Here is a 26,345-nt window from a genome sequence, read left to right on the forward strand (position 1 = left end):
CAGGAATGTGTCATCCTTTTCATATGAAATGCAGATTTCATAATGGTACACTTTCACTTAGCAAACATTAAGATATCTCTGATTTATTAAAGTATGGCGCCCGAAGGGCGCCGAAAAATATGAAACATCCTGATATCTCTGATATATATGCCTTGTATATTAAAGTCATGCACCTGAAGGGCATGCTGAAAAATGTCTGATATATTAAAGTAATGAGCTTGAAGAGCACGCTGAAAAATATTGAACATACAGATATCTCTGATGTATGTATGCTTGATATGTTAAAGTTGGGCGTGCTGAAAAATATGACTGATTATTAAAGTTATGCGCCCGAAGGGCGCGCCAAAAAATACAACTGAATGATGAAATTTGTGGCTGACACTAGCATTTTAGGCAATGATGAGCCTGTGTCAAAATTCAAAAACACACTGACCCCCCCTATTGGGCATTTCAAAAACATGGTGACCCCCCTATCACCAAAGTAAAAAACAGGGTGACCCCCCATGAATCCACCGCCCCCGGCTGAAGAAACTGACCAGTCCCTTAGCACTGGTTTTGTAACGATCGATTTTTTCCTTCGTCGCTGTGTCACATATTTGTCCTTTGACAATCTTTGTACGAGAACTTTTATCACTTTGCTGCGTCTATTATCTGATGCGTTTGATTGCCTAATTTGCCAAAGCAAGCAAGGGTAAATTACTAATCTGTGGAGGCTGTCACCGGGATTAACTTTGACAAAGTCAACAACGAACGCACCAGCAAGGTATAACAGAAGTAAATTTCTTCCTCAAAATGAGCCCCCACAAACAGTAGATCAGAAAATAATTGTAAAAATTTGAGATTCCGAATATCTGTCCACGAAGCGCAATCTCCCTCAGAAGGAAAGCATTAATTTTCATATATTATTGCGTACCTCCAAACGCATAAGATAATAGACGCAACACAGTGTCAAAACTTAAGATTGTCAAAGGACAAATACACAACGAATGAGAAAAGAAATTGTTACAAAACGAGTGCTAGCATAAGACCAAAGGTTGGCAGTATTCTTTATTGGCAATACATATCATAGTCAAATGCGCTTCGGAATCTGAAATTAGTCTCAACACAGGTTTCTTCTCGCTGTAGTTTATTTCATTTTAATACGTTTGTAAGGCTTCGTCATAATCTGACCAACTGGCGCAAAAATTGATATTTCACGCTCACGATGCATTAGGGTCCTTGGACGCGATAAGTCAAACGGCAATTCCACTGGATTTGGACTCTAACAAAACTGGCGCCACGAATTACCAGCACGGTATCGACATAGTGTCTAACTCGTTTATTTGAATTGACCCGACTAAAGTTGACGAACTTTGTTGTTTACATGAACCTTTTTCCTGCCAAGTTCAAATTTTACCATCAGGTCAAGTTGGTTGAAACTGGTGAAGCAAAACATGTCCCATATGGTGCATTTTAACAAAGACTTGAAGATTTGAAGGTCCCTCAAGAAAGATACTGTGAACATGATTTTTACAGACTAATGCTGATATATCATACCAAGTCATGTAGGTGACAATACATATGGTTGTGGCTCAATACCACTTTTTACTGCCTTTGCAGATGGGAAAGTGATACTCTCTGGCAGCTAAAGGGTTATAAATACTATGATACAATATTACTATGTTACAACATCATTGAAAGTCTTTAACTTGCTATGTACATTGGAGATATTTAGATACAAATTATTCAAAGTCATTAAGGGGGCCATGCACCCAACATCAAGTTTTTTACTTTGATACCAAAATTGAGGTGTTTTACCCCAAATATACACCCACTTCATCCTTTGAGTAAACTACTGCTACTATACTAAACTTAAGAGTCTCTGCTTTTTGAAAATATATAGTATGAGAGGGTTTCCTTGTCATCTTTGATGAGAAATATTGCTTTGAAAAAAACTGTGTTGGCAACATGCAGCTCCATCTTAACCATCTTATTTCAGCCGATTCCTAATTTGCATATTCAATTCCTAATTTACATATCTAATAAATATATAACAAAAGAGTACAGTGATAATGATCATAATATAGTATCTCTCACACCGCTGACGAACAAAGACAAAACGGAAATAGCCCATATATCAACTACAGTAACTTCTTCGTAGAGGGCGATCTTTCGGTAAATCTGTAGATCCTGGTATGTGCTGTCATAAATCATGTTTTTGAGCTGATCATGTAATGAATAACTGGTGTTAAGGTGTTGGAGGAAACACTCTCTTTACGTTGTAAGGTATGTTGTGATCCTTTCCCGGTCTCCGTAGCGGTGAACTGAACTATGCTCCATGTGCGGCCTGAAAATATTCAACGAGAGTGAGACTGGTGTCAAATATTCAGCCACCATAGTGATTCCAGGTGGATTTCGTTGTCTCAGCACTTCACCACAGAGGTATGTCTACTATGCTACGCACCTTGAAGCTTGGCAAAAAATTGTCGTGAAGAGTGTTGTGAAGTCGTGAAGGCGAGTGGGAGCATGTAAATAAAATGTGTCCGACAAATGATCTGCCAAATTATAAATTCTCTAAGTCTAAACTTCTCCGTTGTGTAGTTTTGAAAAAAACTGTGTGCATTTACCAAATGTCGTTATCTTGAAGTCAAATCGAGCAAAGCACACAGACAAGTTCCAAGCCCACGTACTTTATGTCATATAGGCATGTTAAATATGTTTACTTTTGGTCTACGTGGTTTACGCAGAGGTGCTACACAGCACAGCACATATACCCACAGGTTTTCTGATGTCGATGCACAGCCTTTGTAAAAAAGAGAAGTCCTATTGCAAATACACAAACTTTAGCCAGAGAAGATGATCCATACTCTTCGATCTGTGGTATTTGGAGTGCTTTGCATAGGTCAGTGGCGCAAAACGGAAGTTAAAAGCATAGGGGGCTGCCTACATGTCCGTCTATAGTGGTGGGTAGGTGTTTGTGTTGTATTGCTAAAAAGGTTTATTCTACCAACCTTTGGTGTTTTAGTTTTAATCTAGCACTGCCCTTGACCAATCTTTGTAAACGTTTTATTCGCCATGCTGCATCTATTATCCGATGCGTTTGATTGCCTGATGCGCCAAAGCAAGCAAGGGTAAATTACTAATCTGTGGACGCTGTCACCAGATTATCACCGGATTAACTTTCATAAAGTCAACAACGAACGCACCAACAAGGTATAACAGTGATCTTATACCTTGCTGGTGCGTTCGTTGTTGACCTTGTCGAAGTTAATCCGGTGATGATCTGGTGACAGCGTCCACGGATTAGTAATTCACCCTTGCTTGCTTAGGCGCATTAGGCAATTAAACGCATCAGATAAAAGATGGAACAGTGACAAAACTTCGCGTAAGATTGCCAAACGATAAATACGTGACACGGAGGAGAAAAATAAATTGTTACGAAACCAGTGCTAACATAAGACCAAGACACCAAAGGTTGGCAGTATTCTTTATTTGCAATACATATCATATTCAAACGTATTAAAATAAAATAAACCATAGCAATTAGAACCCTGTGCTGAACTCAAAACACCCCTACACAGCCCCTGCCCCTGGAGACAGATATTTTGTACAGCCCCCCATGGTTAAAAGCAAGTTAATCACATCTGAAAATGTCTCAGCCAAATATTATCTATCATTACAATATGCATTTATTTGATGCTAGTTTTGTGGCATTGGCATTTTATGACTCATAAAGCAAGCCTTTGCACTGATTACTCAAGAAATATAATTTACTTTCGTGCTTAGATATCAATTATCAATGGAATTAGACGCTCACTAGCCATGTGGATTTTGCTTCGAGATAAGGGCAGCGATTAATGTGAAAGGTCGTATCGCCGAGCCTGCATAATTATGATTTCAATGTTATTGTGTTCTATATTTAAGTATTTGGACCATAACATAACAGTAAATTGTTGCATTCTATGCAGTTTCTGTCAACTCAATTTAAAGCTGGTGGCATAAATGAAGTTTTCACTATCTTTTTTTGTTAAAACGGTTATTGTACAGAGATTCATGTAGTTCAGTAATTTCTCGATCGGGTTCGAACTCACATCCTACCTGCCTACTAATCTAGCAAAACAAGCTAGCAATCAAAACCTAGAAATGGAAGCCATTTTGAATTTTATATTTGTCAGTTGTGCTTCATTTATTTCTCTAGTACAAACAATTTTATGTTGACACAGATTTTTTTCATGATTTTGAGAGAAAATGGTTTTAAGTTTCCGGGGGCAATGTTCGAGCAAAAGTTTAATTCTTTCAGCTTCGAGGGGCGCGTTACTTTAAAGGGATGACTGCCAGCGTTGTGTGGTTTCCAAGTAACCAGCGGCTTGGTTGGGAGACCGGTCTAAATAAGGAAACTGTTGCAAATTCCAAAGTACGATTTCTTTATCGATCTGAAGATCTAAACGACAAATCAACAAATAGATCTCGAGCACCGGTTAGTTCAAAGGTTATCCACTGTTACCTTTGGGGCCGTCGATCATAATATACTCGAGGCTACAGTGACCCAGACCCAAGGGGAAGTGTACAATTTCAGTTCATACTTCCTAGCCAGTCAATATGTGCATACTGTTCCACTTGAAATTACTCTGTCGCCCTGTGTGGATTTATGGAGAGGGGGTCTTACTAAGCCAGTCACAATCAACAAGTGCAAATTTTAACAGTCTGATAACTTAACTCACAGTTTTAGTCTCACGTCTTTGCTGGAGAACACTTCCGAATTATTCTGTGTAGACTGTTATTTAATTAAATTATGTTATTTAATTTAAAAATGTTATGTAATTAAATCCTAAACATACAGCACCGGGCGAGTGGGCCACAGCCACCCAGTTCACCATGGATGTAATGGTTTTTATCAAGCAACGACATAACGAAGTGGCCTAAGCATTCATGTGACTTGTGATGACTTTTTGGCTGTGAGAAAATGCCTCTTTACAAATGCATGTTGTATGACTTTTGTTCTATAATGTAGTACTTGAAATCAGCAACATTATTTTTTCAAGTCCCTTTCACTCTCATAATATTTCAAGTCACCCCAAAATACTGTCAATTTGATCAAGTCCTCAATTCTCCCACCAACCTCTATAGAGGTGCTTAGGGTGGACCACTTGATAACATGGGGTGGGGGTGGGGGTCTGGAAGATTGATGAGGTAGCATTATTTTGTTACCTGTCCACTGTACATTTTTGTTTCACTCTCCCACATTTTTTGTCAAGCCTTCTCTTTCTGATATTTTTCCATAGACATTTGCTGGGAATCTTTTTTTTTTTCGAAAATCTTCCAGACCCCCAATGATATCAAATGCTCCATCCCTTATTTGTGAAGAGATCATACTCAATGGACTTCACTTTTCCAACACAGTTTCTTTTGCTTGTTTTTATTAACAGCATTGTTTGCAATGGAGGCAAAATAACTGATGGAATTGCTCGCTGATCCTGTCATTTGTTGTTGTTGTGCCAGACAGTTCAGGGGACTTAAGCTATTACCGTGTTGCATTCAGCTTGCATCCAGTGTGTTCAGCGACAATATGAGAGATGGCGACGTTTCAAATGCCCTGAAGATCAGAAGATAACATCCTTCAGGGGCACCGACGTATTCTCTCTTCCCGACGATTTTCTCTCCGAAAATTACTATGATTTCTACTTGGCGCAGCGGCAAGAGCTCATCCCATGTGGCAGATGCGCGGTGAAAAATACTGGGCACAGCGCCACCGCGTGGTGCAAGGAGCACTACGTGTACTTGTGCGATGCGTGCCTTGAAACCCATGTGGCTGAAGGTGATGGCCATGGTATACATATCCACCATCTTGAGGAATTGCGGCACGGAAACAGAGACGGCGTGAAGAAGATATTCAATGAAAGACCGGTGAATTGTCACAGACACGATTCAGTGACATCTCGCTTCTGCCGACGGTGCGAAGAGCTGGTATGCGCGGCATGCATCACCGAAGCACACGAAGGCCATGTGTTCAAAACCCCGGAAGAGGCAGCCAAACTCTACAGAGCCAAGTTTGACACCAAGATAAAGAGTGTTGAAGTCGATGTGCAGTCTCTGCTGAAAAGGGAGCGTGATCTAGGAGGACTGATCCAGGATCTTGAAGAAAAACAGCAGGAGGATGAGAAACTACTTGATGAAACGTACGAGGAAATCATAGCGCACGTCATAGCTGAAAAAGAGAAGCACAAAAGGAAGTTAAGGAGAGTTCACAACATCAATGCAGATCGCGCATATAAAGACAAACGGGAAATCAGCAATGTAATTAAACAATTGGAGAAAGCGATCAACATCTCGCGACAGGTTATGGAGGACGGCAGTTCTTCTGAATTTTTGTCCGTCCAAAAACTTCTGTCTGAAAGCTTTGACAATCTCACCAGTTACATGCACGGCAGAAATTCGCAACCCGAATTATTGCGGGTTACCGTCGATTCTAAGGAGCATACAAAGGCCAAGATACTTCGATCGATCTCGCACTTACATGAAATTGAGGTTAGCTCGAAACAGTTTACACCTGTTGTGGTCGTTCCGTCGACAGTTATCAAGGGCGGGAACAGTTTTGCCAGCATCACTCACTTCGGCACGCCGTCATCGGCCATCGACGTTGAAGCTAAACTGACGGACCAAAACCACACCTCTCTAAGCTGTTGTGTACAGCGTAGTAATGACTACACAACTGACATTGGCTTCAAACCGAAGGCGACAGGAGACTACACCTTGTCCGTCAGAATCACCCTATCCGAGGACAGCAGTACCTATAGCAGTGAACACCGCCTTCGAGTGTTGGACAACAACCCTATTAAGACCTTCGGGGCTTGGGGATCGTCTCTTGGGAAGTTTCAGGCCCCAATGGGCATCACTTACAGTGCAGCTACCAAAGAAGTGTTCGTAGCTGATGCAAACAATGCACGCGTACAAGTCACTAATCAGAATGGAGTTGTAATTCGCGCTGAAAACTTGCGAGGAAGCTCCATAGCGCTAACTGAAGACGAACAACACAGAGGCTTGATCTCGGTTGGACAGAAGACACAAACAGTTCGAATCAAAACGACAATTACAGCAAAAAACAGGATGGTTGAACAGTCTCATATACGTTACGTTTACTTTTTTATACGTGGCACACAAGTTTTGTAGATAACATTGTAGATAAAAAGAGCCGACTCATTTGAGTGTCTGGATAGAACACACAAGGGAATAGCTAAATTAGTTATTGAGTTGATAGTAGAGACCGAAGTTAATTAGGACAGCACTCTGGCTAAACAAACCATAATACAACGTATACGTACTGGTGCCAATCTGTCTAGACACACAAGGATAAACAGTGGAGTGGAGAGTTACATGATTAGTATTTCACTCAAATGAGTCGGTTCTTTTTATCTACAATGTTATCTACAAACTTGTGTGGGACGTACAAAAAAGTAAACGTAATGTATATGAGACTGTCCAACCATCCTGTTTTTTGCTGTACGTTCACGAATTCACACATGCTCACTTCCAGCGACCCTATGCTGTGACCACAGATCGCCACGGGCATATTCTCGTGGCCGACTTCGGCGCAGGCTGCATATTCGTGTTCACTATCGATGGCGAGTATATCAGACACATTGGTTGCAAAGGAGACAGGTTTGGTCAACTCACTCACCCTGTTGGCATAACAGTTAACAATAGGAACGACGTTGCTGTATGTAACTTTCGAAGCTATGTCCAGTGGTACGATGTCCATGGCAGACCACTCCGCAGATTTGCCTCCTGCTGGGGAAACAGTCACAGACTCGATGGACCTCGGACTCTTTGCTTCGACAACTCAGGCTATATAGTCGTCCTCGACAGGAATTGCGTCGACAACAGGCGCTTTTCCAAGATCAAAGTATACACGCCGGACGAACGTTTGATCTGCGAGATCAATGGTGGGGGTTCTGACTGGGAGTCAATCACTGTGGATGATGACGGTCATGTGTTCGTCACCGACTACAAGAAACACCTGATTCATAAATACAGATACCGTTAAACCGTACATGCATTCCCTACAATCAACCGTTGGGCATCACCGTGTATTGCACAGTCCCCATGCAGCAGATGTAATTTTACCACTGTTAGTTCACCTGTTTAATTTTATCTTTGAATTTGGTAACTTTCCTCTTGAGTGGACAATGCCACTGTAATTCCGCTTTTCAAGAAAGGTGGTAAGAGTGATGTTAATAATTACCGAGGCATCTCATTATTAAACGCACTTGGAAAAATATTCACTTCAGTATTAAATGTGCGTTTAACAAAATGGTCTGACAGCACAAATATACTTTCAGACTGTCAGTCAGGTTTCAGGAAAAATCACAGCACTATTGACAACATTTTTGTCTCACACGCCATGATCCAAAAATACTAAAGTATAAGACGAGGTAAACTATACTGTCTTTTTATTGATTTTTCCAAGGCATTTGACAGGGTCAACCATCATTCTCTTCTTTTGTACAAACTTTTGTAGCTTGGTGTTAAGGGTAAAATGTTTCATATATTACATTCTATGTATTCAAGTATTAAGTCCTGTATCAGAGCTAGCAATGCTTCCTCACAGTATTTGAATGTCCAGCAGGTGTCAGACAGGGCTGCATTCTCAGCCCTATTCTCTTCAGTTTCTTTATCGAAGAACTCAGTACTATGTACATGACACCAGGTCGTATAAGCATCCAGCTCACACAAGAAATGTACGACATTTTCTGTTTACTTTACGCTGGTGATATTGTCATTTTCGCAGATTCAGTCAGAAATTTACAGTGTTTAATTGATATAGTCACGTTTCTGTGTAAAATGGCGTATGCAAATCAACCTCGATAAGACAAAAGTTATGATTTTTCGTAAAGGTGGTCACCGCTCTGTATGGTAAAACTGGCTTTTTAATGGTAATGTAATTGAAGTGGTGTCGTATTACAAATATCTAGGACTTCTTCTTTCGTCACAAAACACACGGTCCAAAGCAGTTTTTACTCTAGCTGAGCAAGCCCGTAAGGCTTTAAATGTACTGTCAGTTGCAAGATGGAGGCTTTCTCATTTTGATGTTAATGTACATTTTAAGATCTTTGATGCAACAGTTTTACCAGTTTTGTGTTATGCTGCTGAAATCTGGGGATTTCAATATTATGATGCCCTGGAAAAAGTTCAAAGAAGTTGGTGTAGAAAGTTACTGGGATTACCCCACTCCACAGCAAAGGAAGCGGTAATGGGAGAACGTGGTCGTTTCCCTATTTATTATCATACCCTCAGTCGTTGTATAAGGTATTGGATAAAACTTTTAGAAATGCCCAATAATATAATTCCAAAACAAGCATACCGTATGTTATTATAATCTGACAATATTGGTAGAACTACCTGGGCTACTTCCATAAAAATATGTTGTTTTCATGTGCATTTGGTATCGCGTGGACTTCCTAGGAAGTAGGTAATGCGAAATTATTTTTTGTCAATGTTTGAACTTAGAGTCAAAGACACATTAAGACAACAGTGGATTGAAAATTTGGCTCAAAAGCCAAAACTGCGTACATATATTCATTTTAAGAGCGTACTAGAACCTGAAAGATATCTTTACCTCCAATGTAATCACAAAGCCATTCAAATGTTAGCATGTCTTCGTTGTTTCTTCGCTTCCTCTAGCAATAGAGGAAGGCATAAGACATGGTATTGCTTCTCCAAATATATATTGTACAATTTGTAATACAGAAACTGTCGAAGACGAATACCATTTTCTTATAATATGTCCTCTTATAACAACCTGAGATTGATATACTTACCGACAGACCTATTTTTGGAACCAAACTTTCAGAAATTCATTAATGTTATGAAATCAAATGAATCAGATGTTATGCAGCTCAGTCTGTGTAATTTTGTTAACAGAGCTTTCAAACTTAGAGAAAGAGCCAGTGGAATTGCTGAAATTTGATATGTTATCAACGCAAAGCTATTTTAATTAACTCCATGTATGCAATTGCAAAGTATCTACTGGCATATTATTCCTGTAATTATCACATCTTTGTAGCTTGCATTTATTTGTATTGTAATCACTTAATGTAACCCCTGTATATGGTCCGGTGGCCTTGGAACGCAATAAAACTATTCTCAATTCTCAACATAGTCCCCACTAGATCAACTGGAGCTAGCGCTGTTGATATTCGTTGCTAAAGACTTGGCTGCAGTATATTGAAAAATACACAGCACAACAATGATCTGGAGACCGTATAGCTTTTACAAGGCTGCAAAATAGCATACATGTATACCATAATACATTGACCATATAGGAACAAATCTGAGGTGCATATTCACGTCATTGCAAATTGTCCTCATACACCACGGTCAGATGATTGATTAAAATCAATTTGTGCAGACATGTCTGCCAAACAGATCAAGACATGAAAAAAATCATGACAGAATAGGCAATCAGGACTATAAATGACAGGGTGTATTCTGACAAAGGACTGAACCAAAAGTGATCCAACGAAGCCGAACGGGGACACCGGGGCCAAACGGGACCGAGTTTCCTCACAATCTACTATATCGACCAGCCTTAATATCGACGACGTTTGGAAGAGACTGCGCCTCCATCGTTTCCGGATATGAAGAGAAGAGATGTGTTGATGTGTCCAGTCAGTACAGACTAGTACAAACTACCTGTAGTCAGTAATTAACAATATTTAGGAGAAGGTAGAAAATATACTTAAAGTCTGGCATAGTCGATGTCCCTGGCTTCTCAAATGCCAAAATTGTCATCAAAGATGTCTATAAGTCACCAAGAGAGCAAATTGGGGTTCCATATGTTCTGGTATTGCAATATTGTTTGCCATTGCAATTACTTCTCATGCTGCAACATATATGAGCATACATTGGCAACTGCTGAAAGTCTTGGTATGCTGTATAAATTCTTAATAGGTGTTTAGGTGTCTAAAAAGCCAATGCAGCTGTCTCAACTGTACAGGGATTCTTTGCCTAAGAATAGTGGCAAGAAAGGAAAGTGTATAATAGCTACAAAGGTTCGACCTGAAACTCAAAGGATTGAGCGATGTGTCCCAGGCAATGTAAGCCTTTCACCAACATGTGAGAAGTATTACCATTATCGTTTTGAATTGATCATTAATTCAACAATCACACAGGGAAAAAAGTTCCCAAAATGTGAGTGCTGTAAATTTGAGTTACCAGTAAGAGTGAGATGCATACCATTTGACATATGTTTGAAACATTATGAAAGGTATGAATATCCTATCTCTAAAGGAGGGCCATAAGTTCAAGAATACCTGAAAAATTCGTTAGGTTACAGCCAGTGGATCCTTTAGACTGAAAAATCCTGCTGAAGCGCCCTCATGCGACGACATGTTTCAGTGGATCTCTCACAAATTTGTGATTTTTTGTAGGAAGTCTGGCATTCAAGATAATGTATTCACTCCAATTCCCAGTGTACAGGATAGAATGTCCCAGTCTTGTGATTTTGAATGCAACTGAAAAATTTTGGAATTTTGAATAGGAGAAGTGTCTCGGCAAAATGCTTCATGGAACACAGCAATAAAATATGTAGATTGTTGATTCATTGTGACTAACGACAGAATGAATATTAAAACAGAATTTTGTGATGTTCAGATGTTTTGGGTGTCTTACTTTCTTGGGAATGGCAGTCACTAAGTCGTTTATGGAGAGCTTTGAAAAAGAAAAGCTTTAAAGATTGTATCTTCCAGTGATATGTCCGTCATATATTTGCATGGAAATGTTTGTTTGTATGTATGTATGTATGTATGTATGTATGTATGTATGTATGTATGTATGTATGTATGTATGTATGTATGTATGTATGTATGTATGTATGTGTCTAACTTTCTGTCTGATGTATGTATGTGTATGTGTGTGTATATATGTATGTACGTACGTCATTCAGTACATCCATTCAGTTTTCTTGGAAATGATAGCGTGTATCAAAGATGTAATTTCTCAGATTCTCTGATTCTTGATTTTATGGCTGCAAAAGTATTTCAATGAGCTAAATAAATACAGAATGATAAAATAAGTTAAATGCCAAAACACCATGACCTATATCTTTGAGATTTTGCAGAAATAGTCCCACTGGGTCGCAGATCTAGGTTTGATCACATGACTGACATGCAAATGAAAATGTAAATATAAATATAATGCGAACACTCTTTCCTGTTGGCAATGCACATATCACCTTCGATGAACGTTAAAACCAATCAATTTGACTGTTCTACGAGGAATTCCCCAATCAGCAACGCTGTACTCGAAAAATATCAAGTGTTGATTCGGTGTGTACTTCGCGTAATCCCATAGACAGTAAAGCTCAAGATTAGCATCCATGCTTAGGCGTGGACCACTCGGTTTCCTTGGGGGGGGGGGGGGTGTCTGGAAGATTGATGAGGTAGCATTATTTTTTACCTGATCCATTGTTCATTATTTTGTTCACTCTTCCACCCTTTTGTCAAGCCTTCTCTGACTGATTTTTTCTAGAAACTCTTCCAGACCTCCAGGATATCAAATGGTCCACCACTTAGTCATTCTGCTGACCGAACGACAGAGCATTGATGAACAATGCACATATGGTTTCGCACTCGCCACTTCTACCGTAGGTGGCGCTAATATTACCTGCTTCACACAGAGTGGGTCGTATTTGTTCAACAATGAGCAATCAGTAAAACATGTCGACACGAAGTGTTCATTTTCATACATTTTACTACAAATCATTAACAGTTGAAGAAACATAATTTACACAGCAAAAGACTGAAAAATGTACAAATGTACAAACATAATGTATGCGGCGACTACATTATTATGAAATGAATATTTTCAGTTTCATTAAGGTGTCGTACTGTTCACTGTGCATGGCGCTTTGCACACGCTATCCGATACCGAAGGTGTACCATTGAAGTGTCTTCCTATTCTCAGGATTTTCCTCAGATATTGGGTCCTGAAGTGCAGTTCTTGTTTCCTCTGCCACGAACCTTGAGGATTTCTTCTCAGAACTGCAACCGACCTTCTAAAGTTACTATTGTACTGTACGGTGGAAGAATAGTTTACAGGTTTCACCGTAATCATGGATTTCCCGCAGGAATATTTACAGAATCCGATAAAAAACTAGCCGCTTATATTATTGATAACACTCGTAGTGTTGATAACTCCACAAAAAATCATTGATTTTAGAGTTCAGCTTTTAGTGTTCCCTCGAAAATATATACAACACAGTAAGGAACATCAGCTATATCCCAATCCGTATGATAGCTCAAAGATTTTGTATCTGCTTCCAGCGTGTCTCTCTAAAATATTTCCAGTCTATGTTTGCTCAAACGATTGGCAACAGAATGAACGCAAATGGTGGTTTCCTTTGTATTTCCTATGTTTTTACAGACGGTGCAAGGTGTTAGACTGGGAATAATTCAAACACTGAAATAAAGGTCGCGTCGGTGGAAAAAATCTAGAACCTTTAACAGAAATCGCAGACACACTGGGCAAAAGTTTGATACATTAGCTCATGAATATGAAGTACGGTCAACCCCCCAAAAACAAAACAAAAACAAAACTAAGACTAATATTAAATATTCAACATTGACCATAATGAAGTCGGATAATTCCTCTATTATGCAAATTTATCATAGACATCAATTCGGCGGGCATGTTATGGTACCTGCCCTGTAGCCTGGCAAGACGATGAACAGTGTCAGGTGAGTCAAAATAGTGATAGTAAACCGGGGTCCCGTACGCATCTTCTATGAATGGCCAGTATCCATAGAGATGGATCTCTTGACAGAGTGAGAGAAAAGTCGTGAAGAGAAGTAATCCTGAGAGAGAGAGAGAGAGAGAGAGAGAGAGAGAGAGAGAGAGAGAGAGAGAGAGAGAGAGAGAGAGAGAGAGAGAGAGAGAGAGAGAGAGAGAGAGAGAGAGAGAGAGAGAGAGTTAATTAGATGACAAACGATTCATATTTAAAATCACTGAAGCCAGGTGAGCCCTTCCGGTAGATCTTTGAATATATTCGTGTGTGTGTGTGTATGTTTGTGTTTATTTGTTTGTTTGTGTGTGCGTACGTGTGCCCGTGTCATTCGTAGACTCATGATACGAAAAACAATACAAGTCTGGTAGACTAAACAAAATCACAGCAAAACAAAAACCTTCAATACATACATACATACATACATACATACATACATACATACATACATACATACATACATACATACATACATACATACATACATACATACATACATACATACATACATACATACATACATACATACACACACACACATACATACATACATACATACATACATACATACATACATACATACATACATACATACATACATACATACATACATACATACATACATACATACATACAGACAGACAGACAGACAGACAGACAGACAGACAGACAGACCGAAAGACAGACAGACAGACAGATAGACACACATACATACATACATACCGGACGAAAGATGCAAACCGCCGACTCCCCGAAGTTTCCAGAACGATTTTACTGATATCATATGGAGTGGATTCGGAAACAAAATTCGTACACTCGTAGAATTCAAAACATCTTGGGCCCGAAACGAAAGCTGATTGCCAAGGCTATTGCAGAAGGCTGGTATGTAGATTGTTGTGTTTCCATATTCTGTCAGTACATCTTTTCTGAACTGTTCAGTCATATTCTCCGCTAGTCCATAATAACTGTCGATACAGGAAATACAATCTGATCAAACAGTCGAAATTGCACATTCGATGGCCATCCTTCGCTCTGGTTACATTTTGAGGTTAAAGCTATTGTTCGTACATCCTGGTTGAAGTATCGACTTCTGACAAATTAATAAATAAAGCGACAGCTACTAATTCTCTTCAGTGACGTCAATGTAGAAATTTAACATGTTTGAACAGAACAGTTATAGTCAATATGTGTGATCATACACAGATTGAAAGTGTGGTGGCGCTGTACGCGCTCTTCCTCGTAGAATGACGTCAAGAAATATACCGAGTAATATGTGAATTGCAAGGCGTCATCGAACTTTAAATCCTCAAAAAGAAAACCATTTTAATTCACAATTTAGTGCGTACCACGGAATCGTGCGGCATTGCCAATAGCTGTAACTTTTGTCGATTTTATTCACTTTTTTGGTTTTTATATGGTACCAAAGATAAACACATGTCTGAATCTGAATCTGAAAGAATACGTTGAAGGACCAGATAACTGGTATGTCATCAACGGGAGAATGAGGGCGCACTTTAACTCAATCGCGCAGCAGTAGTCAGGGCTGCGTTCGATTATGATCCTCGGGGAGCCCCAAGTGACGTCATGATGTTATCATGGGGCTCCCCGGGGAAGTGGGAAAATCGAACGTTACCGGGGAAACAAAATTGTCAGACGACAACAACAATACACCCGGAAATCAAAGATTTCACCACAGAATAGCTATATTTTTGCTTGTTCATTTTCAACAACTCCACCATGTCACGTCAATTGTTTTGATTAACTGTACCAACCAATAGGGCGATTTTTCTCCATGAGCACTGGTGTTGTCTGTTTGTCGTCCGCCATATTTGTTATGCAGAGCTCCGCACTTCCCCGACTCGACGAGCAGGGGCGGTGAAATCTACCCCGAGGTACCCCGACAATGACGTCACACGATAATCGAACAGAAACTGGGTCGCCGCGGGCCGCCCAAGGGCGCCCCGAGGATCATAATCGAACGCACCGCACCCCTGGTTCCCTGACCCATTTCCTCGGTAGAGGGCGTATTTCCCCACGCCCTCTACCGGGGAAATGGGTCAGGGAACCAGACTAGCGCAGCAGTTGAATCAATGCTAAGGGAGCGTTCAGTTATTATGGCCGGGTGTGGGCCGGCAAAATCCAGGGGGGGGGGGTCACCTCAAATTTGAAATCTGCAAAGGGGGGGGTGTCATCTTTTTTCTTTTTTATAGATTCTATCACCCCCTCGAGGTGTTTGTGTGTGCAGCTTTACTCAAGCAATGTGGGGGGGGGGGGGTGTCATGAAATTTTTGTCATCTTAAAAGGGGGGTCATCAATTTTTTGGTACAATGGGTAGGGGGGGGGTTCACTTATTTTGACTGATGCGCAGGAAGAATTTGCCGGCCCACCCCCGGATATAATAACTGAACGCTCCCTAACAATCTTATCATCAAGTTCGTTCCAATCAATTATGGTTCGTGGGAAAAGGGAGAATCTGTTATTTTCTGTGCTACTATGAATGAACTTGAAAAGGCGGGAATTGTTTATAACAAATCTTTCAACAATATTGGAAGTAGAGCAATCTTTGAATACCGACCTCGGTTTCACAGCTCTTTTTGGTCTTTGGGGAAGAAGATAGGTATCAGGCTGGACACCTGACTCTAGTCTCGTCACCACTTTAAACAAGGAAACTAAGATCTTTCCTTCTATCCTGTATCACTGAAATACCGTTACTTTTGAGAATGTTGGATATTCTACCAGGTTTTCTAGATTTATAATATACTATTCACCTTTTCAATAAAGCGTATAAACGTGCAAAATGCGCCGTTAACATTTTTGAAAATTTTTGAGTTGTAGTTCGGACCAGCATGCACTTGTCGACGATAACAATGCAGTTTAATTTTATAAAATCTGAGTTGACCAGATGATTACTGTTCATATCGACATGTACGGGGGGCGAACAAAAAAACAACCAAACTGTAGTTGACTTCATAACAAAAATTCTGAAGAAAACCAGATCATTAAATATTATAGGTACTGGCCTTATAATCAAAGGTTCTCTGAATATTCACAGAAGTTTTAGAAAGTAGCGTTCGTGGTGGCATTCTAGTTCTAATGAGGGGAACAGCTTAAGTAATTCCATATTAAACACGATATAAATACTCACTTCTTTTCAAAAACACTTGGATTACACGTCATGAGACTTGTCTTCGATCCCACGTCTTCCTCAAAATTTCTAATTTTTGCAAAGTTGAACCTGGAGACAAAAGTCGCCAAAACAGTACTGTCATATTGTAGTCTCGGCCAAACAGATGTAGCTATTTTCAGCACCAATAATATACTGGTGTGATGATATGATTATTTCATATGTGCTATGGAAACCCAAAGTCACCGAAATAAAATTCTAGCGACGCTTAAATCACATTTTCCATATCCGGTACATTCAATTTGGTAAAATACGACACTAATACGCGATTAAGGTAATATGCTCCCGAAAGTGAAATACTTAAACTTTTGCTCAAACTTTCCACAATGAAACTTTCGGCCATTCTCTTATCAAATCAAGAATAAAAATCAGGGGTCACCGTGCAAACTTTGGTACTAGAGAGACAAGTTACCTGGGATTTCCCTATATTTTGAAATCCAAAATGGCCGCCATCCCTGTGTTAACTCTATGGGGAAAAATAAAATTTTCGATTTTTCGAAAAACTGAGACGGCGAAAACTTTTCTTTCATCAAGAGCTTTAAAATGAACCCCATAAGTGATGGGTCAGAAGTGAATTGATAAAATTGGCAAGCCCGAATTTCTGTCCCCAAGGAGCGTTCTACTATACCTTAAAATTTGCTAGAACTACAACAATTCATGTATTTATGTTATGAAACTTGCATTCAACACTCACATTGTCATACTACAGTCTGCACCGAAGTTGACGTATTTGCCAAAGAAATGCAATCTTGCAGATACTATTTCTAATACTGGTAGTTCTTTACATGAATTTAGATAACACTTTTATATGTTTTGCGTTAATGGACCAACTACATATGTTGTGAAAAGGGTCAACGGGAGGAGAGTTTTTTGTCTTTGTTTTTAGCATATTTTTATTTACTATCATGACAGTAAGGTATAGAAAAAAAGGAAATACAACAAACCACTGATAAATGACCAAGAATAAAGGAGAACCCAGGAAAGTGCTTACAAAAATGTATTTGTTCTTACCTGACGACAAAGTCTGATGAATCTATCTGTTTTCCACATTTACTCCCCAACAGTATCCCACTACTGCCAACAATAGAGCATTTCTTGAACGAAGTCCATTTGTACGGGGATTCCTGAAAAAAGCAGCAGACAGAAACAAAAAATTTGTATCGTCAAGTGACGAAGTTAACTAAATACTAATGTTGCACCTTAAGTACGTCAGGCTTGTAACAACTCATGTTTATATTCCTAATAGAATGAGTGATTGCAGCATGTCAAACGGGAGATCGTAGAGTGTCTACGGTCGAATCATATTTGGGAATTTGAGGAAGAAAAACCCTCAATCGCATTAAAAGTCAATCAAACCATAAAGTCGTTGCGCCAAGTTTTAAGAAAGCTAGACCACCAAATAAGGCTGGGGTCCTGTTTGCAAGACAGTTCAACCTATAAGTAGCTAATCGGACACAAACCAGTGTGAATACTCTGTGATTCAATTAAGGTAAGCGACTGTGAAAGTATGAAAATATTGCTGAAATTGATCGGTCAACATGAACAAAAATACTCTAGCAACAGTTTCCACAAGTTAAAGTAATGACAATGTACACTATTTAAAGCAAAATAAAATTACCCGGGGTATACGGTTTAGTACATTGGACGTAACATTCCATTGACGGTCTTTTTCAGCTTCATATGGCAAAGTATCGTTGATTTTGACAGTGCGCTTGGTCACTAAAAACGTCTCTGATGTGTTGCATCCATTCTCTGTGAGGAGCCTGGCAAAAAACAAAACAAAACCAAGCTGTCGCTATAAATAAATAATTTTGCTTCAAAAAGACTTTACAGTGCTCGATGCTAAAACAGAGCGTTATAAATAAAAACACATATCACTTCAAGTACTAGCCACTGTCAGTGTCCTAAGGACAAAGGTAGCGGTTCTGTCTCAAGAATTGAAACCGCAGGAATTTGAGTTTCCATTCTTTTCCTTACAACATTGCAACCTGAGATTGGTTTGTCAAAACACTGAAGAATAAAAACTCCAGCAGTATGTTCAGCCTTTCTGCTTTTTCGAAAGATTTTCGAAAGAACTATTTTAATGAGTGGAAACCGAAGAGAACGTGAATTGGGTTGAGAGGGGGGGGGTAGGGGGCAGTAGAAGGGTATGCTTTGAATATTTCGAAAATACATGGATTTCGGAAAGCGTAACCAAGTGACCTCTGGGCTCTTTATCTGACTACCTTGCTGCGTAGATCTGATGATTAGGCCCTAGAAATCGATGCCTCCTGCACACACTGAGGTGAACTCTAACTTCCTACGGTCGCCGAGCATTCTCCTGATTCTCAGCAGAAGCTCTTGTCCTTTTGAATTTTCTATCCTTATGCACAATGCCAACGCTTTCAAAAGAAGCTTACATGCTAAGATACATCCGTTAGACTGAGAGATAAACAATGGGTTTGAGGGTTTGGAGTCTGCAGAGCGACAACGTTAACAGGTAAAATTGTTTATTTGGCAATTCTGAACTCCCCGCACTAAATGGTTCGTCTCTGTAGAGTGTGAGTCCTTGTGCATGTGCAAGCATGTATGTTCTCTGCAATTGTTCTCTGCATGCTTTACCTTAACTGTTACTGAAGTAAGAAACGGGCTGAATGTTGGCAATGCGCGCAATTTTGACAAGATTTGTGAAAAGCGTTATTGGAAGTTTTCTGTGTTTCGAATCGGTTCGGATTCACAGTTAAAATCCGCATGATTGTGATTGCAGATTTAGTGTAATTTATGAAAGAGGAAACACAACAATCTATCAATTCAACCAATTATGACACAACATCAAAAAACGAAAAAATGTGGGTGATGAGGACATTAGATTCGTCTTTGTGTCATTTTTAGCAAACATTAATAGCAAAAATACTGAAACGCTATTGATTTCAGCATAAAAATAATTCTGCGTACTATAAATATCACCGATCCAATTTTTACAGAACTGTGTCAATTCAACACGTACAATGTACATGGCAACTTATCTGAACTATTCTCCTAGAAACAGGGATATTAGCATGTGCTATAATCGATACGCAAAACACGAAACAGTTTTTTCAAGTGCAGATTGTCCAGATTGGTCAGCGTTACACGCTATTTTCAAGAGGGTGGTACTTCGCACGCGCATTATATTTTACAGGGATCATATTCTTACTATGTAAATACCATGGTGTCTTTTTTTTAGTTTGCATTGACTAAATTCTGCAAATTTTCTTGATGCATGGAATTTGCAACTACGGGTTTCTTCTGTGTATGGTCCACTCGCTATTATTTGCTCTTGGCTCGAGTCATTCAAACTTGATTTTTGCGAGGTGCGACTACTGCCTAGCAGTCAGCTAATGTTACATTATGATGTGGTAGAAAAGCCAAGTTGAGTGGTCAAAAACAGTTTGTAAACCTCTGGTTTGGGAAGTGGCAAATAGGGCTTAATATAGCAATCAGGAAATTAAATAGCATTGGTGAAAAAGAGCTGGTAAAGAAAATAAATAAATAAATAAATAAATAAATAAATAAATAAATAAATAAATAAATAAATAAAGATTAACTTTATCGATAAAACATACCTGAACTCTTCTGCAGCGGTAGCGTTGAAAGTCCAATTTTGATGAATACTTTTGAAAACCTTCAGGACATCAATTGTTCCGTTATTCAGCACGGATTCCATGATATTTGGTTTCTTCCTTCGAATTGGAGGCTTGATTTTCCCTCCTTTGTGTGACTTAGTGCCATTGACTGCACCCTTGACAGTGCCATTGACATTACCCAGTATACGTGGTACCTTGCGGTGGTGCCGATGATGATGTCTTTTCTTAACAGTGATGTGTGACTTTTGTTCTCCCATGAATAGAGCCAAGGTGAAGTACACCAAGAGCATCGCAATCACGAAACAGCACAACTGTCTCCGTCTTCGAAAAATGAACTTACAACTCATTATTCTGGCGATGGTGTTGTACCTTTGAAAGAAAAAAGAATCAACGACATGAGATTTAACCCTTTGAGTGCCGTAATTTTTCCCACCAAAAATTTTAGTGCAATGTTTTACCACTTTTTATGAATTTTTCTGTGATTTTTTTGATAATTTTGAACAAAGTGAACATCACTTTTCATTGTCTACAGTTATTCATCAAAATTTTGGCAAAAATCTGAAAAAAATTGACTGGAGTATATTTTGTAAGGGTGACAAAAATTGACTTTAACGCTCAAAGGTTTAATGTCTTGTTTCTTCATTTCTTGTATGCTAGTATTGCCGAATAACGTATCAAATCTCCGAGGCGATGATGCATCTGCATATGACGAATACTGTAGCAATGTCATTCTTTAAGTGATAACCAAGTTTGATAACAAAGTTGGGTGCCATGGTAACTGTCATTGTGACTCTCATACGGAGGTTAGAGGATACGAAGCTTATGAACAACAATCTATTATTTTTAAAAATTAGGTATTACCACAGTCCTTTTTGGTAAAAGAGAATGGGACCAGAAGAATTGTGTCCTTAAAGGTTTGCTTAAATTTACAACTAGTCTATAATTTTGTCTGCACATTGGGGACATTGTCGACTTCCCCGAAGAATCTATGGTACAGATGAATAATGAATGATGAATAACGAATGAGTCATGGAATATCTCCAATACTCTGGAGCATCACTAAATTTTGAAATGACCAGGACTGGTGCCTTGCATCTCGGCGAATCAGCCGGGCGTTCAAAAAACAGATTCTTACATCTCTTGATTATTCAATATATACAAATCATGCCTCTACCTATCTGCTGTTTCCTATAAATGTTAGACTTTATTTCTAATTAGTAGTCACAAATCTTCCCCAAAACAGCTTGTGTGCTCTTTTTTTCAAATTCACTTTGCTGGTTCCTAAAGATATTCACTTTCAGATACTTAAACACGTAAGTTGTGACAAAATTAGCTGTGGTGATTCTAGGAAAGCTTTGCTTTTTTGATATCAATAGAATATTATGCAGAAAATGCTTTCTGACTGCTGAAAGTTTGAACTTTTCAATTACCAAGTATTCCACGAAATTTTGCTGTTTTATACAACTTTTTTAGGTTTAAGAACTTCTGAATGTTGTTTTTGAGTTCAACAAACTTCTATATGGTGTGTATTTATTCTTCTAATACTTTACCCCAAAATTTTATAAAATGGTTTTTTTTTTGGTTCAGCAAAGATTTGCTTCAATATGAAGTTCTAGTTTGTGGTTATTGGTAAGAATTTATGCAATGTTATTGTTCTTTCTATCATTGCCTTAGCAGTTTTCACCACTGTTTACAACACACAATGCTAGCTTTATTAAGAAGTCTTTCTTATGATGCAGAAATATATCGTGCTGTTTATTTTAACCTGTAATTACATGTGCAATGAATGTGACAAATCAAAATTATTTATTGACATTTTGAGTTGAAGCTGAAAAGTTTTGTTTTCTTCATTAAATATTTTAGCAAATGAAATACAACTTATATGTCATTGGCCTTACCAGTACTTTCTTTTACAGTTAGTAGTGCATTGTCTGACGCTTAGCAGAAATGCATTTGTAAACAACTTGCATATAACCAGAATACAAGTACATATCCATGAATACTCGGGTTTCTGCTTGCATATTTCCACTAACCTATTCATGCCATGTTTCCTATGCAAAAGATTGATTATTGAACAATCTATGAGAGCTGGGTGGTGATTAACCGCCGTAGGCGGCAGCTCCAGATACCACAGTGACTGAAAACAGTCCGCTGCCTTAAGGTACAGGGCAACAAATTATTTTTTCACAACTTGCCTTGACTTCCTTGAGGCACACATATTTTCCCTGCCCCACGGGCAGTCATTTTCCAGTAACATTTTTTCCAAAAATCCCCCAGCCCCTAAAGAAATCAAATGTCAACCCCTAAAGTCAAACGTTTGCCTTTGATAAGGAAACATTTTTTAGTAGAAGATATTTTCAAACATAAAGTGGAAGCTAAAATTGATGTCCCTTGTATGTCTTGATATGTAAATCTTACATGGACAAGAGCCAAAGCAAAGTCATTTTGACTCTTCTGCATTTTGACAGCAGACGGTCAAGTTCATTTATTACCCTTTAATCTCATATCACAAAGCGACTGTCCTCAAACCATGATTCTCGCCTTAGTGTATGTTGACATTGACCGTTTAGGTATTGTTCACACATTCTTCATTCTTTAAAATTGTGTCAAGTCAATAATTGTTTTAAAGGGAGGGTGTCGTCGGAAGTCTGTTCAAAGGTTGTTGGGGACCCCTACGACCGATATAAACACTGTATCTAGGGTATCTTGGCGATTAATAAAAGTTAAAACATGTTTGTTAGCGATGGATATCTTAACATTTACATGTTGCAGCTATGCTGACTAGACTGATTCTATAAAGTTTAAAACCAGTGGAATGCCTTGACGACAAACCAATCTTTTATTGCAGGAAAATAATAATAAATAATAAATGTGAATAAATGTATGTCTGTCGCTATTTTTTCGTTTGCAAAAAATGCAGTGAACTGGAATGTAAGTTTTTGAATACTATCTCAGATTTCTGTTCCTTTGAGTTTTTATACGACAAAAATCTGAAAAAATACTCCCCAAGTGCAACCAAATGACACCATTTTAATCTATATTTTTCAAAAGCTCCAACTGCAGGAGGGGGACCTGACCTCCCCCCCCCCCCACGTGTGCATTCGCACCACATCTTCGCCTTCTTGTAACAAAACTTACGGATAAGGGACCGTCTCAGATTGTCGAAGAAGTTCAAGAAACGAAATTAATTCGTTTTGATCAAAACCCCCTCCCCCCTCCCCCTAAACGAAACTTCAAAAGTGCGAAATGTTTATGTCTGCCTGAGGGTGCAATGTTGCATTTTGCTATAGCTACTAAAGACGTATTCCCCTTGCCACATTACAATTAAAGTAATCGATCAGATTTGACTACTAACAGGGCATTTTACCGCATAAAAGTTTCATTTTATTTCACTTTCCCTTTTTGCATCTGTTCTTTGTCTCTGCGAACACGCAATTTGTACTTGGTAGGGGCGGTAAATAAGCGAGAAACTTTGACAAGGGGGACCAGCATGTTCAATCATATTGAAACGACTATGACCGGTGTATAACAGTGAGAATAAAGACATCAAGTGGTTAGAGCATACGCTATAAATAGCACATTTAAAAAAATGATACTTTTGTCTTTGTTGAATTTGATGAGTGAAAGGTTTAGGATACAATGTTAGTATTGGTAAATTGTGTTTGGGGCACAAACGAGATGGAAACGGTTACAAATTTGTTGGCACAAGTGTGCACTTTTCTTTTAATTTAAAATAATACACGAAAACTTGTGATCACAAAATAAAGTGCGAAAGTAAAGTTCACTAATTGAATGGAGGTCAAACCCCCTCCCCCCCTAAACGAATGAATTTCGCTTTTTGAACTTCTGCGACAATCTGAGACGGTCCCTAACACTGCATGTCATCATAGCACTGGATACAGACCTGTACATCAGCCCCTGTCACAGCAATGGAATCTCTTTCCAACACAGATCTGTACCACAGGGTTTAATCAAGGTCTGTACAGGGCCCGTCGCAGCAGCAATCCATTTTACTGTATACATACTTAACTTTCCCAATTTTTTTTAGGGGGGTTGGGTCACTCAAAAATTCTGTAGCAGAGAGGGGGGTTATCAAAAACACATTATGGTTGGCAGGGGGGTTACTCGAAATTTTGGAGTTTCTAAAGCAATATCTCCGACCCCCAGGCCGTAAATAATGACGGCTCCCTAAGTATCACATGGCTTTGACAGCAACCAACCTGTCTATACATTGCCCGAAATGCAAACAGACGGGTTTTTCATACAACGACATTTCTACACATGACTATCAGGCAGCAAAATCACAACATGGTGAAATGTTGATCTCGATTTTCAATGGACGAATTCGCCGTACCTCTTTGTAATCCCACTTGCTTTGTCCGAAATTGTTCACTCGCTGAAAAGCCGACAAAAATAATTGAAGCTTCTAACAAACACGGCTGAAACTGTTATAATGCTACGCACTGTATAAATTTTGAATACATCTAACACACAGAGCAAAGCATTAAAATGGTGACGTCAACCAAGTCTGCAAACACATTATAACCTTGTATTCTGAGTCCAAGAATTCGGCTGGATAGATGTTTCGAACGAGCTGAAACATGATGTCTGGTAAAACGTCAATTCCATAATGCTGCCTGAAAACGTCAATTTAGATATTTTACCAATGTAAAAGGTCAATTAGGATACGCTGCCTAGTAAAACATCAATTCAAATATGGTTGCCTCTTGATATTATTTTCAATATTATCATAATTGAATTACAGTCATTTTTCATGCAATATAACCGAGAAAGGTTTATATGTTTATTCACACTTATAATTAGTATGATTTTCACAGTATTTATGTATATACAACACTTATAAATTAGTATTTAGTGCATTACTGAACTACAAAGTATAGGCAAGAACTTGGTCGTGATGTGCCATCGAATGTGATCTCAGACGTTAGAGGTACCGGTCATGCGAGATGGACAAAGTTCGAATTTACCTTGAAAGTGGAATCCATACTTGCTTATAGTTGTGTGTAATACTAGAAGTATTCGCCATTCTCCATTGCGTTCAGCAAAGCAGTGAAAACAGTGAACTCACCTGTGGTACGAGGCGTTGTCATTGAGTGGCACAGACTACTCCAATAGAACTGTAAATCAACTGTGACCAACTTGACCGTGACCGTTCAGAATGCCGACACGATAAACGGCCACAGAGAATTTATAAATGTGGCAGTCAGTACAACCTTTTCAGGCAACCTGACATTGACTTCTTGGGATTGTCTTCGTTCGACTAAACAAGATTCAGCTTGTCTGAATGGCGGCGTTGTATTGTGCCTTTGGCCATAGACCCTCTCAAGGGTCTATTCTTTGGCAATGTTGTCTGACATGATGTCAAGGCTTGGTCATTTGCATAGCTTGTGTGTAGCGTGACCTTTAGGGGATGGGTGAAACCTTGTGTGACGATTTTCTTTCTCTGCTGTTCAAGTTCACGGCTTTCATGCTCTGGTTATCTAAGGTCAGTTTCCTTGAACTTAAAATGTGACACCTGAGTGGGGTGAACTGGTATAAGTTGACCTCCAAGGAGATGTAGGAGAAACTGCTTGGCCCACGTTGACCTCTATGCGCAGACTCACCTCTTGTTTGTTCGTCTTGAAATGTGTATGGCAACGGAGGTAAAAATCATACCTCCATGGTATAGTAACAATTCGCGCCGTTAATTTCTCGGCAAAGTCAAAGTATTTCATCGTTGAGGTGAGCAGGGGATTTGATTCCTTCCATGCTTTCATCAAATGAAGAAAGATCAGCGACG

General features: G+C 39.1%; 2 protein-coding genes across 4 annotated transcripts; one reads left to right on the top strand and one right to left on the bottom strand.

Annotated features, from left to right (window-relative positions):
• Window positions 1–4,306: 4,306 nt before the first annotated feature.
• LOC139136483 (E3 ubiquitin-protein ligase TRIM71-like) lies at window positions 4,307–8,020 on the top strand. Its single transcript, XM_070704209.1, has 3 exons — window positions 4,307–4,456; window positions 5,671–7,026; window positions 7,511–8,020. The coding sequence occupies exons 1-3, from the start codon at window positions 4,307–4,309 to the stop codon at window positions 8,018–8,020; spliced, it is 2,016 nt and encodes a 671-aa protein (XP_070560310.1).
• A 4,688-nt stretch (window positions 8,021–12,708) lies between these two features.
• On the bottom strand, window positions 12,709–26,138 carry LOC139137482 (alpha-N-acetylneuraminide alpha-2,8-sialyltransferase-like). Of its 3 annotated transcripts, none has more exons than XM_070705619.1 (7): window positions 25,635–26,138; window positions 20,525–20,914; window positions 18,559–18,703; window positions 17,952–18,064; window positions 16,902–16,991; window positions 14,480–14,721; window positions 12,709–13,829 (listed from the first exon to the last, which is right to left on the bottom strand). In XM_070705619.1, the coding sequence occupies exons 2-7, from the start codon at window positions 20,890–20,892 to the stop codon at window positions 13,591–13,593; spliced, it is 1,197 nt and encodes a 398-aa protein (XP_070561720.1). In that variant the 5' UTR covers window positions 20,893–20,914; window positions 25,635–26,138; the 3' UTR covers window positions 12,709–13,590. The 3 variants fall into 3 exon arrangements, with proteins under 3 accessions (XP_070561720.1, XP_070561718.1, XP_070561719.1); XM_070705617.1 differs by having other exon boundaries at window positions 25,534–25,940; XM_070705618.1 differs by lacking the exon at window positions 16,902–16,991 and having other exon boundaries at window positions 25,534–25,944.
• Between the last annotated feature and the right edge of the window lie 207 nt (window positions 26,139–26,345).

This window comes from Ptychodera flava, chromosome 7 (assembly GCF_041260155.1).
Source record: "Ptychodera flava strain L36383 chromosome 7, AS_Pfla_20210202, whole genome shotgun sequence".
Lineage (NCBI taxonomy): Eukaryota > Metazoa > Hemichordata > Enteropneusta > Ptychoderidae > Ptychodera > Ptychodera flava.